Source organism: Neophocaena asiaeorientalis, unplaced genomic scaffold (assembly GCF_003031525.2).
Source record: "Neophocaena asiaeorientalis asiaeorientalis breed wild unplaced genomic scaffold, Neophocaena_asiaeorientalis_V1.1 scaffold260, whole genome shotgun sequence".
Classification (NCBI taxonomy): domain Eukaryota; kingdom Metazoa; phylum Chordata; class Mammalia; order Artiodactyla; family Phocoenidae; genus Neophocaena; species Neophocaena asiaeorientalis.
The window spans coordinates 468,192-488,699 of record NW_020173404.1 but is presented as its reverse complement, the minus strand read 5'-3'; the positions used below and the strand labels follow the sequence as shown (position 1 = coordinate 488,699).

Here is a 20,508-nt window from a genome sequence, read left to right as displayed (position 1 = left end):
TACCTATAATATAGTGGCTTCACCCAGTGACTTTTTAACAAGTTTATGAGAGAGGGATGAAGAGCTGTGAGAAAGGATCTTTGCGCTGGGAAAACCACTTGCAAATGCAAAATGACCATTATTTGATGAGAAAATGGAAAAAATTGAAGCAGATTCCATTCTCATCTGTCTAGGGTGAGCATGACTGACTTGCCCACTTCTCTGCAGCTCCATGAAGTTGAAATTCTTGGCCAAAGCTTCTGAGAGATTCAAGATTTGTTCAGGGGTAGGAATTTAAACCTGGCTATCTGCCATCTCTGAGTTTAGATATTTAATTCTTCCAGTTGTAGCTTCTTGTAATTTCATATTCTCATGTATGTTTATTAAGTGCTATGTTAGAAATACAGATGTGACAATCTAACTCATTGGGAAATAATCATTCCCTTACAAAAAAACAAAACAGAGATTCCTTTAGCTATTCCAAGATGTTTAAATGCATGTGAATTTCCAATTCAACAGAAGGAACGAGTAAAAGGAAAGTATTAGAATCATGTGCCTAATGAATATTCATTGACAATAGTGATAAATTCAATTTACTAAAACTTGATTTCCTACAGAACTTCTTAACAATGTGTGTATTGGATAAAAGGGGGACTCATTTGGAGAAAATAACCTTTCCTCATTCAACTAAGTGCTCTCTAGTGGCCTGAAAGTCTGTGCCCTCCAGATGTTAACATAGTCCCTGATCCCATAGCCTCCAGCCTGCAGAGAAGACCTGCTTCCAGGCCAGACGGTGCTGGGCATGAACCCCAACTTTATCTACATCTGTAACCTTGGGCTATTTAGTCAGCCTCACTGAGCCTCACTTTTTTCCAGCAGTAAAATGGGATTGATAAAGCTTACAGAGCTATAAATATTAAATGGGATAGAGAGTTACAGCTGTAGAAAACAAACTTATGGTACCAGAGGCTAAGGAGGGGAGGGTAAAATTGGAAGATTGGGATTGACATATACACACTACTATATATTAAAAAGGTAACTGGAGAAGTAACAACTGACACAGCAGAAATACAAAGGATCATGAGAGATTACAAAAAGGAACTATATGCCACTAAAATGGACAACCTGGAAGAAACGGAAAAATTCTTAGAAAAGCACAACCTTCTGAGACTGAACCAGGAAGAAATAGAAAATATAAACAGACCGATCACAAGCACTGAAATTGAAACTGTGATTAAAAATCTTCCAACAAACAAAAGCCCAGGACCAGATGGCTTCACAGGTGTATTCAACCAAACATTTAGAGAAGAGCTAACACCTATCCTTCTCAAACACTTCCAAAATATAGCAGAGGGAGGAACACTCCCAAACTCATTCTACGAGGCCACCATCACCCTGATACCAAAACCAGACACGGTGTCCCAAAAAAAGAAAACTATAGGCCAATATCACTGATGAACATAGATGCAATAATCCTTAACAAAATACTAGTAAACAGAATCCAACAGCACATTAAAAGTGGAGGGTGGGAGGGAGACACAAGAGGAAGGGAATATGGGGATATATGTATACGTGTAGCTGATTCACTTTGCTATACAGCAGAAACTAACACACCATCATAAAGCAATTCTACTCCAATAAAGATGTTTTAAAAAAAAGAAAGCCAAGAAATTTTTAAAAAGTAAATAAATTTTTAAAAATTAAATAAAATAGATAACTAATAAGGACCTACTGTATAGCACAGGGAACTCTACTCAATACTCTGTAGTGACCTATATGGGAAAAGAATCTAAAAAAGAGTGGATATATGTATATGTAGAACTGATTCACTTTGCTGTACAGCAGAAACTAACACAACGTTGTAAATCAACTATACTCCAATAAAAAAATTTTTTTAATATTAAATGGGATAATGCATCTAAATCAATTCATTCAAAAGCTAAGTGCTATTGATTTGTCTCTCACCTGCATTTTTCAATAGACGCTAACACAAGACAAAGCACAGTAAGCGAACGACCCCACAGAACCAGGGGATTTCACTTGTTTATTTTTCTTTATAATTTGTGTGTTCCACATCTATCCTCCCACACTAAATATTTGTGGTGGGAAATGGCATTCAAAGACACGGGTTCTGACGCCGGCCTCTGCTCACTGGGTAACTAGTTGTCCTTACCCCATCCAGTTGCCTCATTCGTTTGAGCTGCACTTCCTTCCAGCTACCAAACGGTTTAAAGGAGATACTCATAGTTCTGCTAATGCCATGAGATAGCCATGTGAGAACACCTAGCACAGTACCAGTGCTTCTTTATGCCCCTGTTTTATTCCCCTTGGCATTTATTCTCATTTCCAAAATGGCCTGGCAGGTAAAAGAGGAGACTCTTTTCCTTTCTCTCACTTGTTTACTTTGAGTTTTTCGGCATCCTTCTGTGTTTCTTCGAGGTGAGCATAATCACAGTAGTAAGCCACCCTAAAGGCTGCCAGAGCCTGCAGACGGGGGACATCTGCAACAAACACAGTTGCATGAGATGCGTGCCTGGTCCATGGAGCTGCCCTTTGGCACTCCGCCCAGTCTCTGCCCACTGAATAGAACTGGATCATCTGCAGTGACATTCAGATCTTTTTCCTGAAGAGTCTGAACTAATTGAAAACTTGTCAATGTGTGTAACATGCTTTGTGCTGCCTTCTGCTCTAGCTCCCCTCTGCCAGAACACGCTTCAGTGGCGTTGAGCTGTCATTGGATAGACTAGATGGGTCCTTTTGAAATTCCTTCTTTCTGTCATGTAGCAATTGATCATTTGTGCCCTTTGTAATAATGTCATCCAGCTTCCAAAGGGTGTTTTGAAAGCATTAGATCAGCAATTCTTAACCTTTTTAGAGTCATAGACACTTACGAAAATCTGACAGAAGCTATGGATACTCTTCCTCCTGCCCCTGAAAATTCATATGCACACCAAATGTTACACATCATTTCAGAGATTTCACAACTCCCCTCTTAAATCCAGACTATGGACCCCAAATTCCACCACTAAGTAGTATCTGTATTTATAAATATTTGTATGGACAGTATTGTCCACCAATAAGCTAATACCAAACATAGTCAGGAAATGAATATTTGTGTCTAGAGCAATTTTTTTAATGAACCAAATGATTTTTCTTGATCTGCTCTCATGGGTTGTTGGGATAAGTAAGGAAAGGAGGACGTCTTCACAAGTAAAACAGATACTTTGTTTTACATACACTTAATAACTAGCCTTGAGGACAAAATTATAAATATAAAAATAATTGACCATGTTTAAAGAAAAACACCATTAGGAGGTGTTAGCCAGTTAAGGCAACATGCCACTTATTACATACAGACAAAATGCACACGCATTCAGTATAATGATTATGCAGGAGAATGACCATGTCCTTAGAAGATAACATGTGAAATGTTTAGCATGACATCTGCCACCTACTTTAAAATGATTCAGAAAAAAATTATCAATATATACATATATTGAAAAAGCAAATATAGAAAATGCTAACAATTACTGAATCTAAGTGATAGGAGTATGGTAATTCATTGTACTACTCTTCAGGCTTTTCCTGTGTTCGAAATTTTTCCTTATAGAACCTTAGAGGATAAACACACATTATTTTAAGAGAAATGTCAACACAAGCACAATCTTGCACTTTTGGACAGGATTTTCTTCCATCAGTGAGCATCATTTTCCCACAGGAACATAATTTCACTATATTAGAATCCTGTCGTAAGATGTCCAGCATTCCTATAGCTGAGTAAATAATATACTTTCAGTGATGATATTATACAACATTATATGATTATTATCGTCATTTAAGATGCTCTCTGGGCAGTAAGCTTGTGCCCTGGGACCTGCTGCCAAATGAAGTCTCTAGAATTATCTAGAAGTTCTCAATGTCTAAAGCCAAGGCTTCAGAGTCAACAGCAATTAGAAAGAAAGCTTTTTCTATAGGATATTCCTCATGTCGTTTTCCCCTAATTCTGCAACAGATTTTTAATTCCAACACTGAAAATAGTGCTGAGTATTTGGCCAAGAAGATGGTACTGACTGTAATATCGGCACTTCCTGGCTCCATTTGACAGTAATGCAGTTAGGATTCCCAGAGCATATCTTTTTCCATTTCTGTTATTGCGAGGCTACATCTGTTCTCAATGGTACACAATTTCCGTTGTGCTATTGACAGGTAGCAGATAAGATATGCCCTCAGAGACCACAGCCACTATGTGGGACCAGAAATTTTATTTTAAGGCCTGAACTTCCAACATTGTCAGTCCTTTAATACTTCATCAGCAAAAATAGAGCACTGTCCTTACTTAATGGCAGATCTCAATTTCATCTCTGTTTTTCTGGTTTGAACTTTGTCTTTATGCTATTGAAAGGATGCATGACATTGGAAATAATAGTTTATTTTTTAAATCATGTATTTTTTGTTCAAAGCAAGGCTAATAAATAAAACTCTAGATTTTCTTAAATAGCTCAAGGGAGGTTAGATGGCTTCCATTTTCTGAATAAATTTCCTTCTGCAGGAAGGTGAATTCAGAGTGTGTTTCATGTTTACTTGAGGAATGCAGAGAGAGTGATGCCTTGGACCCAGGGAAGTATAGCCACTAAGAGCACATAGTTTCAAGTTAGACTTCCTGCATTTCAACCCCAGTGCCTTCACTTACTACCTGTGTGACTGTGAGCAAATCAGTTAACTTCACTAGACCTTCCACTCCTGATCTTTAAAATGGGTATAATAGCAATTGGACATCCATAGGCAAAAAATGGATCACAACCAAAACTCAAATTTTATTCAAAAATTAACTCAAAGACCACTACTCAATACTCTGTAATGGCCTATATGGGAAAAGCAGCTAAAAAATAGTGGATATATGTATATGTATAACTGATTCACTTTGCCATTCACCTAAAATTAACATAACATTGTAAACCAAGTATACTCCAATAAAAAAAATATATCGGGGCTTAAATGTGAAACATAAAACTAAAAACTTCTAGAAAAAAATAGAAATAAAATCTTCTGGACCAAGGACTAGGCAAAGAATTTTTAGATGTGCTACCAAACCCAGTGTGTCAAATGAAAAATTTATAAATTGGACCTCATCAAAATTAAAAATTTTGCTCTGTGAAAGACAATGTTAAGAAGATGAAAGGACTAATTACAGGTGGGGAGATAATATTTGCAAACCACATATCTGGCAAAGGACTTGTATCTAGAATGTATAAAGAACTCTTGAAACATAATGTTTTTTAAAAATCCAGTTAGAGGGACTTCCCTGATGGCACAGTGGTTAGGAATCTGCCTGTCAGTACAAGAGACACAGGTTCGAGCCCTGGTCTGGGAAGATCCCACATGCTTCAGAGCAGCTACGCCCATGCACCACAACTACTGAGCCTGCACTCTAGAGCCCATGAGCCACAACTACTGAGCCCGTGGCCACAACTACTGAAGTCCACGTCCATAGAGCCCATGCTTCACAACAAAAGAAGCCACTGCAATGAGAAGCCTGCACACCGCAATGAAGAGTAACCCCCGCTTGCCGCAACTAGAGAAAGCCTGCGTGCAGCAAAGAAGACCCAACGCAGCCAAAAATAAAATATAAATAAATTTATTTTAAAAATCCAATTATAGGGCTTCCCTGGTGGCGCTGTGGTTGAGAGTCCGCCTGCTGATGCAGGGGACACAGGTTCATGCCCCAGTCTGGGAAGATCCCACATGCCGTGGAGCGGCTGGGCCCGTGAGCCATGGCCGCTGAGCCTGCGTGTCCGGAGCCAGTGCTCCGCAACGGGAGAGGCCAGAACTGTGAGAGGCCCGCATACCGCAAAAAAAAAAAAAAAAAAATCCAATTATAAAATGGCGAAACGATAGGCACAAACTCAAAAAAAAAAAAAAAAAAAAATCCAATTATAAAATGGGCAAACGATAGGCACAAACATTTCACTGATGGGGATATACAAACAGCAAATAAGTGCATGAAAAAATGTTCAACATCATAGGCATTAGAGAAATGCACATTAAAACCACAATGAGCTATAAACTGTACCTATTAGGATGGCTAAAATAAAAAATAGCGGCAATACGAAATGCTGGCAAGAATGCAGAAAAACTTGGATCACTCATACATTGCTGGTGGGAATATAAAATAGCACAGCCACTCTGGAAAATAATTTCGTTGTTCCTTTTAAAACTATAAATGGTTTTATAACCCAGAAATTGTATTCTTATGCATATATCCTACAGAAATGAAACTTATCCTTATGCAGAAACTTGTACATGAATGCTCGAAGCATCTTTATTCACCATAGCCCCCAACTGGAAACTATCCAGATGTCCCTCAATGGATGTATGTGGTTGATCCATATCGTAGAATACTACTCAACAATAAAAGGAACAAACTGTTGATATCTGCTACAACTTGGATGACCCTCTAGGAAATTATACTGAGTAGAAAAAGCCAGTCTCAAAAGGATACAGACTGCATGATTCCACTTACATAACAATCATGAAATTATTATAGAGATAGATAACAGATTAGTGAGTACCAGGTGATACGGATGAGGAGAGGGGTGGATGTAGATATAAAGGGGTAGCAGAAAGGAATCTTATGGTAACGGTACAGTTAAGTATCTTGATTGCAGTGATGGTTACCTGAAGCTATACATGTGATTAAATTGCATAGAGCAACACAAATGCCATACACACCATACACAATCACAAGTAAGTGCGCATAAAAGTGGCACAGTTCGAGTGAACTCAATAGATTGTACATGCCGACTTCCTGGTTTTGATATTGTACCATAGTTGTGCAAAATGCTGTCTTTAGGGGAGGCTGGGTAAAGTGTACACAGCACCTCCCTGTACATTGTTTTACCACTACCTGTGACTCCATAATTATTTCAAAATAAAAAGGTTTTCTTTCAATGCTTCCTAATAGAACCTTCCACCTAGAATTATGACGAGGATTAAATGAGCATTTAGCACTGTCTCTAGTGTAGTTAGTACTCAGTAAAAGTCAGCAGGGATTTTATATATTAATGGCCACCTTTGCTACTTAATTGGAAGACTACATCTTAGAAAAGAGATTTAAACTAGAATATAAATTCCACGAGAGCAAGGATTTGGGCTGTTTTGTTCACTAGACTATTCCCATACCTAGAACAGTGTGATGCATATAAGGTACTCATTAAATATGTGTTGAAGAATGAACGAAAGAGTGGTTTTGAAGATACCATGAAGGAAGATATTTGGCAAGTAGAGCACAAGGGAATAACTTGGTAATATCCAAGGTAGGACATAGATAAAATAGCTAAAATGGCAATTTGCCTGGACTGCCCATGAGAGCAAAGGGTAGGAAAGATAAGTGATCTGTGTAGATAAATTTGAAGCTTCGTGTGATTCTCGTTACTGTAGATTGCATCAGCCTTAGGGGGAAAGTGGAATGGTAACTGTCTTCGTGTCAGGCCCCAGTGGTGGGATTCGTAGTCTTTATTGTGTACCGTACTTTTCTAGGGTGCCCAGGTATGTAATGGTCAGTGTCCAATGGAACTGTTCCTTACTCCCATGCTCTCCACTTCACTACATGGTGGTCCTGTTCCATTCAGTGCTTCCACCACACTCGCCTCTGCCACTACTATTGCAGGTCCCATTCAACCACCAAAAAGAAGACTGGCTCTCTGAGTTTAAAGGACCCATGCAATAGTGTTTGGGCACAGGGTCTAGGGATTAAGCCAGAGAATCAGTACCACTCTGTATTAGTCCAAAGAGTTTCTGCTGACCGTGACCTAAGCCCAGCACTGGGTCTAGGTCCCTCAACTCTTTTCTGTCTCAGAGTGAGTTTCCTGCCTATTCCAGCATCCTCCTTCCTTGCAAAGCACGAATCCCACGACTTTCTAGCTGTCAATCAAGAGATCCGTGTTTGCTGAGCATCCGCAGGATGCTGGCACACGGGTAGGCAAAATATAAAATACAAAGATGTGTAGTGTGTAAGACACCCATGTTCAAGAAGGTTACAGTTCCAACCAAGCAAGCAAAATGGCAAACGCAAGCAATGGGGAATAACCGTGAAATGATGATTCTAGCTACAATCAAAGTTCAAAGAAGGGAGGTTTTATATTATGACATTTCTACAAGTATGAGGAAAGAGTAGCCTGGTCAGCGCACACATCTCAGATACATGGGAGGAGAATGATTCAAGAAGCAGTGGGTCATCAGCAGTGTCAGATGCTTAGAGGAAAGTGACACGGTTCGGTGTTGGACTAGAAAGAAGCCATGTGCCTCCAACCTCATTATATATGAGCATGTGGGCTTGATTTCACTTATTTATTATTAAATGTGTATTTGTTGAGCATCTAGCACTACTGTGCTGTGGAGTAATATAAAATGAAAAAAGCACTGTCTCTGCCCTCAGAAGGGTGCTCAGTAGTGGGAAAGAGAGAGATGAAACACATAATACAAAAGAATGAACTAGGGAGAAAATGGAGGGACACACAGAGCCTGAGTAGAATATGAAAGTAGCCAAGCTGTGTTCGAAATGAACCCACGACATGGGTGATCTTAGTTTCCTCCTGGCCTCTCTTAGGAACAGGAGAGCAGATCAAGGAAGGGGACCAATTCTCAATATTACTGCATTTTCAGTGGAAAATGTTATATATTTGTTATTTGTGCCCTCTGATGTTTTCCCAAAGTTTAATTACACTTTTATTTTTTTCTACTGAAGTATAGTTGATTTGCAATATTGTATTAATTTCTGCTGTACAGCAAAATTATTCAGTTATACACATGTATACAACATTCTTTTTCATATTCTTTTCTCACCTACTGCTGAGCTATAAACTCCTTAATACAGGTCAATTTGATGTATGGATAAACTAGTTTGAAGTGTTACTTGAACCTACACCATTGTGAAGGTTGTAAAAGTGCCTCTGTGACCTTCAAGATATTCAGAAGAAAATTTATGACAATTGTAGACAAGTCTAAATAATAATGCTGGAAGAGGCAAAAGATCAGAAAATAACCTCTATACTTTCTCTATTCCCAGGCACCAACTTTGCACCAAACGAACACAAAATCTGTCGTTCTGTATTAACAGCAATCACCTGGCAACGATTTTCTGGCTTCCATTGGAAGTCAGAGCTCATAAATAGTTCTTAATATAAAATAGTGAACTATTTTTACTGTATTTGCAGTTCTAGTGACTCCTTCCCACGGGCCACTGCAAGGAAAATTCCAGTTTCTTTTTTCCCCAATACTTAGAGAGGCTCTGGAGCCCAGCTGTCTGAGCTCATATCCCAGCTCTGCCTCTTACTGGCTACATGGACATGGACAAATTGTCCAACATCCACTAGCCTCGGGGTCCTCATGTATTAGAGGGGACAGGACTGGTTATAATACCTGTTATTGTGAGGATACAATGAGATATTATACATGAAGCTCTTGCCACGCACTGAGCTTTCAATAAATATTATCCATTATTACTGGAATCTGCTTTATTTGTGGCAAATTATTCTGTGGTATGACCAGCACCAGCATTTGTCGGACTTTTAAGTTCACATCATCTTAGACACTCTTCCTTGGAAGTCAGGTAATCCAGACTTAACATGTGAGAGCACTGGGGTACTTTACCAATCAAAGGAAATTTGTGTGACTAATGCCAGAGCACCACTAACAGATTGTGTTTGATTGGCATATCAAAATGGCTCATTAGCAATTGTGAGAATTGCTCAAACGATACAACAAAGTATATTGGCAACATCTGGATTCCTAAGGGGCAGGCGAGAGATGGCAGTGGTGATCGGGTTGTTAATTCCTAAATTAAGTGAATTAACAAAGGTGCTCAGTATCCCCAGTACAGAAACAGCCTGAGGCACTTCCTGCTTCTCTCTTTCCATTTACAGAATGGGGATTAATGTCTTTTATGTACCTACTTAATAAGAAGGATTCAATAGGGGCTCTTAGGGGTAGATTTAAATAACCATCATTACTATTAATTCAGCCTCTGGAGCAAGCATCAGAGGAGCTTTGGTTCCTGACGCAGGACCGCACAGTCCCCATTCTGCCTGAGTGGCCTCACTCTCTCCTGCCACCTGGTTGCAGTTTTAGTAGCCACGTCAGGGACCATAGGAGGCACAAGGTGAATCCTGCTCTCAGGGGTCTTACGGCTTCCACTATTTGGGAGGCTGGCTAGGGCAGTTGTGGTACACACCCAGTACAGCTTACCAATTTAGTGAGAAGCATTTAAACTCCTTTTTTGTTTTTATTTTACTCTTTGCAGCTTTATTGAGATGTAATCGACATATAATATATATAACGTCCGTAAGTGTAGGGGTCCTACCTTCTCTGAATCTTCCAGCCTCCAGAGCTTCCTGATCAAAACCAGGCCCATTAAAGTATATGAGATGCAAAACGCTAGCCTCGCCTTGCCAATCCTGTATCCTTCAGACAATGCTGATTCATGGGACAGGGACGGAGTCAGAAGCCAAGCCAAGGAAATATAATCTGTTGTGACATCTCCTCTTCCCTGGGCTGCCAACCTTGGGCATGCTCAATTAACCGTACTCTAGTGTCCTACACAAATCACCTCTCACCATCCTAATCAATGGAATTTTCCTGCTTCCCTTAGAAACCACCCTGTTCTCTAAGCCGGTTCACAACGCTGAACCTACTTTTGGCATATAGTTTGTCTTTATTCTCCCCTGTGGCTCTTATTATTAATAGTACTGATAGCAGAGCTAATACATAGCATTCACCATGTACCAAACATTGTCTAAGCACTTTACATGTATAAACTCATTTAATCCTCTCAACAACCCTCTGGAGTCATTACTATTATTATCCCCGTTTGACAGATGAGGAAACTAAAGCATAAAGAGATTAAGTAACTTGTCCAAAGTCACATGGCTAATAAGTGACAAAAATAAGGACATGAACTTGCACAGTCTGGGCCTGAATTCCATATTCTTAATAACTGTATGACACCACTTCTCATCCCACATTATTTCTTCCCTCATACAACTATTTAGAAGGTAAAATGTTGTTCCTAGCTGTCTCTAAGCAATTTCACTTCCATTTCATTTTTTTGAAGGGTATCTATTCTTCTGAAGTTTCTTTCTACTATCCCAAATATTTTAAGATCATGGGAATTATTCAGATAAATCATCAAAATGCTTTGCTTCCAAAGTTTCTATTACCGTGCTTTTTACTTAATTTCTGTCCTTTCTCTCCATCCCACTGTGTTTCTTTAAACCAGAGTTGCAAGTGGGTATTCTTGCAGCCTGGGCTGCCACCTTCAGCGCTTCCTTGATCTTTGAGATTCTTACTTTCCTAAAGGACAGTGACAGTGGCGTAATTACCTGGCAACCAGTAGTAAAAGTAATTTGAATTTAAATCTCTTAGTATTTCTTTCTTTAGGAATTTATTTAATCCTGTTCCCCTTAATATTTTAGGGAGTATGTTAGGGGCACAATAAAAGGAGGCAAAGGGACATGATTTTGCGTCTGATTAAGAAGTGGTTGGGTTTCTTTCCTTTTAGATTTCAGATTTGAAGTTTTTGCACCTTTTATCCAGGCTTCCCACAGGCTTTGAGGTTTATTCATCTTTAACCAGAAGGGAGATTTTAAATGTTTTTGCTTATTGAATGTAAATGTATTGAAAGCACAAGGAGGCATCATGTAATACTTCCTTGTTAATTTTTTAAATGAAAATCAATCATTCAAATCATCCCTCACCCAACCTTTCTAAATTCTAAGACATTAAAGTTAATATCAATTAAATAATGGATTAATATTTCTAATTGCCAGCATATATGTTTTGTATCACATTTATGACAAAACAATTATACTTTTAAGTCTGTTCTTGTAGACTTTATAGTGCTTCTGAGTCCTTTGCATACTGAATTTAGGTGCATTTCACAGGACTTAGTGAAGGGTTATGGTGGTGGAAGTTTATGGTTGTTACTTGACTGTTGTGAAAAATTGCTTGTCTTTCTATATCTGTTGCCAAAGCCACTGGCCAGAAAATCCACCCTTTATTTTACACACTTGTCTTTTGGCGCATGAAATCTTCCCAGTAGCCCACTTGATAATGTAATTTGCAGGTAGGTGATTACCAACCAGAGTAAACCGGGGGCTGTGTGTTCATGATGTAGCCATAAACTGTGCAGTATTTGCCTCATGTTTATGTGTGTGAGGTAGCCCTGGGGACCTGTATGCAGGGTAAGCTCTGTACAAAGTCACATCAAAACTATACTTAGTAGTCAGGGGAATCATTTCTAACCAGCGGCTTTTAAGGGCCAAAGGAAGAGAGGTGGTTTAAGGATTTGTGAATGATTGATAGCATTAAAAATACTTTGTAAATGAGATGTGTGTTTTATTATCCGGGATGGAGGAATGCGGCACTTTCAAAACACCTATCAAACGGGTAGCAAAATTCCCACATAGAATTGGGTTTCCACCAGGAAGGACAACAGATATTAATGGCATCATCTCAGTTGCTCAATTACTTGCAGTAATTAGGGAGAGGGTCAGTTTAAATTATTGAATTACAGAATACTTCATGTTAAGTAAAAGAGGTATTCTTCAAGAATTGCTGTGGAATACTATGGATTTGGCTTAACAGATCTTTCCTATAACTGGCACAGCCTTTGTGAACGGACCACCAGGAATTGGGCTTTGAAATTGGCACAGCCCAAATGTATGGTATTTTGGTGTGTTTAAAATTAAGGAAATTAAAAAAGCAGAATGCGTAATAAATATGCCAAGATTAATCCTCAAAGTCACATCAGTCCTCTTTTGCAGTTGTCTTTTCTGTGACATCCAGTGGGTTAGCATAAACCTGCCAGATGTTCAATGGCCCTGAAAAGAAAATCACAACACAGAGGCCAAAACCCAGATACTTAGTTAAATAATCCAGTTCTTAGAAACACTACGAGCTGTGCATATCTGGATCATTTCTCTGGTCCTTCACTAGTTACTTCCAGTGTAATTAAAGCCCCTTTAAAATTGAATTCCTAACATAATCAGAGGCACATTTCCAGGACTGTGAGGCTGCTTCAAGATGAGATTAGAGGGGGGCTAAGTCAGGAGAGCATCAGGAATCATCAGTAGAGGTGGGCAAAGCCCTGAAAATGAGCAATTATCATCATATGTCACATTTCTCATCTCTTTTGCAGCAGGGCTACATAAAAGGAAAGTGCAGGGGTGTTTTAATGGCCTCAGCTGCCATTTGTGTGTGTGTACCTAAATTTACATGTCGTGACCTGATGTATATTCATGTCTGCAAATCACACTTGAAAGTAAACTAATGATGCCAACCTCTGCTGCCATTAAGCAGTGGGAAATTCTGTAAAGGATTTAGACCTTTCTCTGCACTGAGTTTTAGCTTTGTAGAATCTATGTACAACACACTTTCTCTACGTTTATTGTGTCTTATGAGCCTCGTTGCTTATGAGAGAAAAAGCAAGTCAATGGAATAGAAATTTTTTTCTTCCTTTCAGACCAAAGGACAGGTTGGGATTTTTTTTTCTTCCTCAAATATTTTTTAAATCTATCTTTTAAATCCAGACTCTCTGCTGGTGATATTTGTGTTCTTATAAAGACCACACTTTTCTTTCCTCAGTTTCATCCCGTTCCTTCATGTTCTGTGATATTGCTGTGGTATCAATCCCAGCTCATAATTATTTGCCTCCCGTTTAGCCACAAGGTGTAAATTTGCTACCTGAAAAGGCATGCTCTGACAGTTAATCTCCATGTGCGTCCAAAGGCTGATCTGGCCGCACTGGATAATTTCCCTGGGGGATTGTTCTGTAGAATGGGGCGCCATTTGTTGAGCTGTCTAATGTGGGAGACAAGAAAATGAAAGGACTGCCAGAGAGAAACGGGATCATACGGTGGCTTTCAGAGCAAAAAGGAAATCAAAGGACAATTTCAGGTCCAGTCTAGTTCCCCAAGCATGTTTCTGGAACTAGGGAAGCAGGGATATTTTCTTGTTAGTGTTTTTAGAGAAGTCACCGAGAGAGAGTCCCAAATTAGTAGGTTCTGGCAAATTTAGTCATGCCTGCGGGCTGTACTCAGAAATTATCTCCAGCCTAAACTCTTCCGTTTGTGCCTGAGCCTTACAAGTTCTTCAAGGGTCTGCAAAAGTGTTTGGGACCAGAAGAAAAAATATATGTTAACATTGACTCTAAGATCCAAAAATTATCTACAAGATTATGAAATGTTTAATTGAATGTCGACAAAATATGTACTATCAACTTCATTAAGTATTAAATTTAGCCTTCTTAAAAATTACATGAAACCAAATCACAGATTCAGTTTTCTCACTTTCCAAGATTTCTAGCATGCCAATCATGAATTAAGTGAATTGCATATAGCCAATAATTTGAAATGCAAAATTATAAGAATCCCTTCCATTTTTTTTTTTTTACACAAAAATGTATATCGTAGGTGGGATGTGAGGGCATCTTCACGTTCTTTCTGTGATATGTGTGGTAGGACTAAAAAAAGGGAGCCCAGGGCCCATGAAGATTTTAAAACAGCTCTGCCCTCGTCTTCTCTTCTCCGAGTGTGTGATTAGTCCTGAAGACACAGGTTAGCAAAGACGCTAATTGGAGAACCAGTGTCTTCTTGCTGTATGAACCCGTAGTTGAGGTGAAGTGACAGAGGCGGTGGTCTGATCACGAGGAAGTTCCCAAGGCAACTGCATACCCTTGGAAAGATCACAGGACAGTGCCTGGTTCTGTTGAAGAGGGAGTGTTCGTATTAAGCGGGGGAAGCAAAGCTGTCCAGTTTGGGACATGTTAGAAGAGCACCAGTGTCCCATGTCTGAGTTGTGTTCTCTCCCAACAGATGACCGGCTCTCACGTGCCCTTGTGTTTTAGTCAACTTTTCTCAGTGTGACAGATATTTCCTTTTTTAGAATGGAAAATGTGAAGTGGTGGGGCAGGAAAGAAGGTGGATTATCTGGATTCCATGTGTGATGACCTTAGTCTTTCCTCCAAAGGCTTAACGTCTTCAGGCTTTTATTTTATTCATCACACTTGGGACGGTGAATGTCAGTTCCCTCCGAAAGATAAGGAATATGACAGGTCCTTGTAGTCCCAGCCCCAAATGACGACCACTAATAAGAATAACCACTAATGATTCTTGCAGAACTTTTTTCTTTACATATACTGCAGTATTATTACTTTATTTTCTTTTATAAAATGAGGTAATAAATAAGGCTTTTAAATTTTTTTCGCTTAACGATGTATCTTAGATATTTTTCCTTGTCAACACATGTGTACTTAGCTCATTCATTGTAGTGGCCACATGACATTCCACTGGATGGCTGGACCACAAGTGATTTAACTGCCCTCTGTTACTGGACATTTAAGTTGGCCATTCGGCTTTGATCTTTCAAGTGAAAGTACCATATGCCTAAATAAACCATGATATATTAGCTAGAAATAGACACTCGTGACCCCCTGCGTTGGCATAGTCCTTCCCAGGAGCAGAAAGAACCAAATCTTTCCCTATACTGATGCTTGTGATTAAATGTAAAACCTGTATGTGTTTAGTTATTTCTGTGTCTTCTGTTTCTGCCTTTTCCTCTTATGCAGTCATCTGCAGCCAGGGACAAGGATGAACAGGCTCTACCGGTAGGAAGCAGTGGCCTTGCCTGTACCTGTTCATGTGCCTGTGGAGAGTGTGAGGGCAGGGGTGGGCGGAAGGGGCTCTTGTGCTCAACATCCTCTCCCTTGGAATACTTAAAGGGTTTAATCTGCCGGTGTGTGTATGCTCTGTCCTATAATTAGTGTCAACTGAATTCTTACATTCAATGACAAATTATTTCTGGGACTGGGTTTCAAAAAGTTTGCATTCTCTCTTTCACTTGTAATGGAAAAGTTGAAAGAGTGAGATATTTCCAAATTACATTCCAAGGGATGTTGAGCAGATATTTGGGGACAGCGAGGGATCTAATGCTTGGTATCTGTTTGTGTACCTGCATGCACCTATTTTTTTGGTTGGAAGTTTCTTTTGGTTCCATCAAAAGAAATGCTGCATGAGATCTATATATTCAATATATACATAATGCCCCGAAGACTGCTTTAAGTTCTGTAGACATAATCCTAGGCTAATGAAGATTTCCGCAAGAGAGTTCTTTCGGTTTCCCAGAATAAGGACCATAGTAACAGTGATTATGACAAATTATTAACCACAAACACATTTTCCAGTTCCTGTCCAATTAACATGTCACATTTTGTATTGTGCAGCTTGGCAAGGAAATGACCATCAGTTTTTGTGTTCAGCCATCAAACAGTGATTACATTTCAACTCTATTCAAATCTTTTAACCTTGCCCCTAAAATTTTTTGAGCCTTAATCTTCTGAATCAAATAACACAATGCATTAAAAAATGTTCCAGATTTTTGAGGCTGAAAGGACTAGTAATGAAGATACATACGACCCCATTCTTCCTCCTGTGATGCTCAGAGCAGAGACTTCTGACATGCATTGAGAACCCATAGGATATGCCTGATCCAGTACTGGGCTAGGGGTGCAGACCCAGTCTCTTCCTTTGTGAATCATGATCTGGTTCACCAGTGAGACACCAGTAATCCCCTCTGATTCTTCTCCAAACCCTGTAGAGTTGGAAATATTATTTCTAATAGAATATCAATTATAATAAAATCACACTAAAAAATTCAGATTTCTCCATGTATCTCACACTGACATTTTACCCATACTTCAAGCTTACTCTGGGTTTCATGTTTGTCTCCAAACATGTGGCTCAGTTTTAATAAGTATTCTGTAAAACAAGGGACGAATGGGCAATAGTTTGGAAACACTGTCCAAGTTAATCAAGTTAACCATATTTCTTTAGTGTTAGACTTAGTGGTCTAATGTGTATCTTAAAACTCTAAAGGTGAGTTGGTCTAGGATGTAGCAATGTCCAAATATATTTGGTCATGGAGTCTCTTGTGGGACTTTTCTTGGGAAACCCCCTTGTGGATCTGGAGTGTGATGGAATATTTTGCAAAACCCTGTAATGTAAAGGACTCTTTGGAGCCAGGAAGGTTCTCTGTGGATTCATAATAGGAGATTCTCTCTCTTCAAATCTCATTTAACATAGACTGTAAGGCTTCATGGATGAGAGCTGTGGTTCCCATCGTGGAGATGAGGTACCCCGGAATGTGTGCAGGATGTCCCTTTGCGGAGCAAGGGGGAAATATTAGCACCTCTATTGTTTACTTTCTTTGTTACTCTTCATTATTTCTACTTTTGCAAATGTTTTATGATATATATGCCCATATTTTAGTATGTGTCTGGATATAGAGATACATATGGATATAGATACAGATATAGATAGATGCATATATACACACTCAAAAATTTGACTGATAGGAGGCACAATACAGACATCTTAGAGAGCACCCACTGGTTCAGAGAACAAATTTTGAGTGAAGCAGACCTGCAACCCATTCCTCTATCCTCCATTTTTTATCTGTGTGACCTGAACACCTCATTTCGCTTCTCTGAGACTAAATTTCCTCATCTGTCTAAAGGGAACAATAATGGTATCTAGTTCATAGGGTTCAGTCAGAGAATTGAGGTGAAGGCTATGGCACGTTGACTAGCATATATTAAGTTCTCAACAGATGATAGCAATTAATCCCTTTAGTAGGAAAGGATGTGAGAATGCCGTTCCTTCAGGAGACTTTGAAGGAACGTGCGTGGGAAATCTTTGGTTCCGTTGTGTGTGAGCCTCTGACAGACTAGGTGAGGACTTGCCTTGCATTTCTGAGCACTAACGGCTTCTTTGTCTGGTCCCTCTGCGCAGGCGAAGCCGCGTCTGCAGCGGGGTGGAAGCTCCGCCTCCCTCCACAACAGTCTCATGAGGAACAGCATCTTCCAGCTCATGATACACACCCTCGACCCGCTCGCTGAAGGTAAACATCAGGCTTTCGCTTGGTGGGGCGGGGGGAGACGATGTGCAAAGTCCTCTTTTCATAAAATACGTTCACTCTTCCGTCACAAACCGGCTGATGTCCGCGTGTTAACCTCTGCCAGAGGCAGCCCTGGCCCTTCTACGTGCTTATCTGCAACCGCCCAGCTCACGATCAGAGATTTTTCACCAGGAGCAGGAGTGGCGGTCCGTTCGCTGATTCTGTCTTTTGATGCCTCCAGCATAAATACAGTCTGCTACGAGGCGGAGAAGACAAGAGCGGTTTCCCTCCCTTCCAGCTAGAGTAACAGTTCTCTTTCGTCATCCTCCTAAGTTTCAAAATGAAGTTTATAGGTGAAGAAAAATTGATAAATTGTACATCTTAAAAAAAGAAAAGGGCTTCCCTGGTGGCGCAGTGGTTGAGGGTCCGCCTGCCGATGCAGGGGACACGGGTTCGTGCCCCGGTCCGGGAAGATCCCACGTGCCGCGGAGCGGCTGGGCCCGTGAGCCATGGCCTCTGAGCCTGCGCGTCCGGAGCCTGTGCTCCGCAACGGGAGAGGCCACAGCAGTGAGAGGCCCGCGTACCGCAAAAAAAAAAAAAAGAAAAAGAGGAGACAAGAACTCCATGACTTAGGAGGGCTGTGATTAGTTTGGGGAACGATGTTCACTGCACAGCACTGATGTTGTATCTATTCTTTGGCAATTGGAAGATGGGAGGTGAGCTTCTAAGCACCCAAAGAGCGCTCTCTAAATAACTGCTTGGGATCAGACTGATGAGGCCTGGTTCACCTCCTAGGGACATTATACAAACCATCACCAAGAATTCAGTATTGTGTTCTTCCAGTTTTACTCATTCACAAGGAAGCCAGGTACATCTTGTTTCTTGAATTGCATAAGTATCCTAAAAAGTTAATTTTTCAAGGAAGCAGATATCTGATGCATCAAATAAATATCAGAGTTAGGCTACTAGCAAAGGGTTCAAATATAACGAAGTCTTCTGTTCTCCCTTCATCCCTGGACCTTACAGTGAGGCCTGATGTTACACGGAGGCAAATGGCCTGGGAAACAGGTCTCTGCCAGTGACAAATTATCCCCACATAAATCAGAGCTCTTAAGCAATATAAAGCTTGGCTAAATAATTTCAAGGGTTCAGGCCATCAGGAGATTCAGGTGCAGTCAAGAAAACTCTGGGACCTCAAGAGCGGCTCCCCAGGTCCTGTCTCCCCTCGTTGGACACGCACCTTCACCCAGAATAATAAGTGAGGATCACGGGCTCACCTCTCACTGTGGAGCATTTCAGTTATAAAACATTTCCGCCTTATACCCCAGAGAGTTACGTAGCTGATGTGATATTTTCCAAAGAGCCTTCTTTCATAGATCCTGGTTTCTGTTTACTCAGGTAATCGTTTGCCGGGAACATCCTAAAAAGCATTACTCTCTTTACCAGAGGTCCACATGACAAGGAAATTAGCCCTGGCCACTAGCCTTCTTTTCCTCCCCAGCAGGGTCACCCCCACAAAAATGATCTCAGGGAGTGAAGGGATCGCAGGCCAACCTCCGCCCAGCCACGAAGCATTTGTGTGACTTTGGGCAACTTAGAGCCTCTCTGGTACTTGGTTCTTTCACCTACAGTAATAGTTACCTTTGTCTGGTACTTTATAATTGACAAAGTATTTTCACACCTGTGAATCTTTGCTTTATAATAACACTTCATAGCTAACATTATTATTCTAATTTCATAAAATAGGGTACCACCAAAATAGATCTCAAATGTGTCTCCTTCTCCCTCTGCCAGCTCTTTATTCCAAGCCATCTTCATCGCTTCCTAGCTGGTCTTCCACTTCCTCCATTGCCTCTTTGCATATTTTCCACACAACAGCCCAAGTAATCTTAAAAAGTAAATCAAATTATGTCACTCCTATTAACCTACAGTGGCTTCTCGTGGCTCTTAGGAAAATTGTGAAATACTTGCCATGGTCTGCATGATCTTTCTCTTTCTCCAAACTCACGTTGACTCACTTTGCTTTAGCCAGACAGAGGCCTTCTGTCGTAAAACAGATACTTCTTTCCTGCCTCAGGGTCTTTGCGTAGGCTGTTCCCCCCACCCAGAATACTTTTCTTTCTCCTGTTTTCTTCCACTTTTGCCAGCTTTATTCCTGCCCCTTCTTCAGTGCTCTGTGTAAATGACACCTCCTGACCATCCAGTGTAAATCAGGGCCCCAATCATTCTCTCTCAATGCACCCTTTAATTTTTCCTTTTTGCCCACATTACAATTTGTGTGGTTATTTGTTCACTGCCTGTCTCCCCCAGGACATGGTAAATTTTTAGAGAGCAGGGATTCTGTTTATTTACTAGTTGTCCCCAAGATCTAGCAGTCTACCTGGCACATGGTAGCTGCTAAGCCTTAGAAGAATTAAGCAACTTGGCCAAAGTCATGCTTTTGCTCTGTTAGTCACACAATTTCAAAGCCCTCTAAAGCCCCATGGGTTTAAGATTGTATCTTGGTTATTTTGAGCCACCATCTTCTCCACCCATCATCCAAAACAGTCAGGTGAGAGAAGAAATGAACTATCTTATCTGCCC

The 20,508-nt window shown here is 40.3% G+C and overlaps 1 protein-coding gene across 2 annotated transcripts in view; it reads left to right on the top strand.

The window, feature by feature from the left end:
* The window catches only part of SLC24A2 (solute carrier family 24 member 2), a 229,225-nt gene that overhangs the window by 121,793 nt on the left and 86,924 nt on the right, over nucleotides 1–20,508 (top strand). For both annotated transcript variants that reach the window (XM_024747164.1, XM_024747165.1), the window contains exons 2-3: nucleotides 15,599–15,637; nucleotides 17,820–17,928. In XM_024747164.1, coding sequence (XP_024602932.1) covers nucleotides 15,599–15,637; nucleotides 17,820–17,928 — 148 coding nt within the window. The remainder of the gene's footprint in view (nucleotides 1–15,598; nucleotides 15,638–17,819; nucleotides 17,929–20,508) is intronic.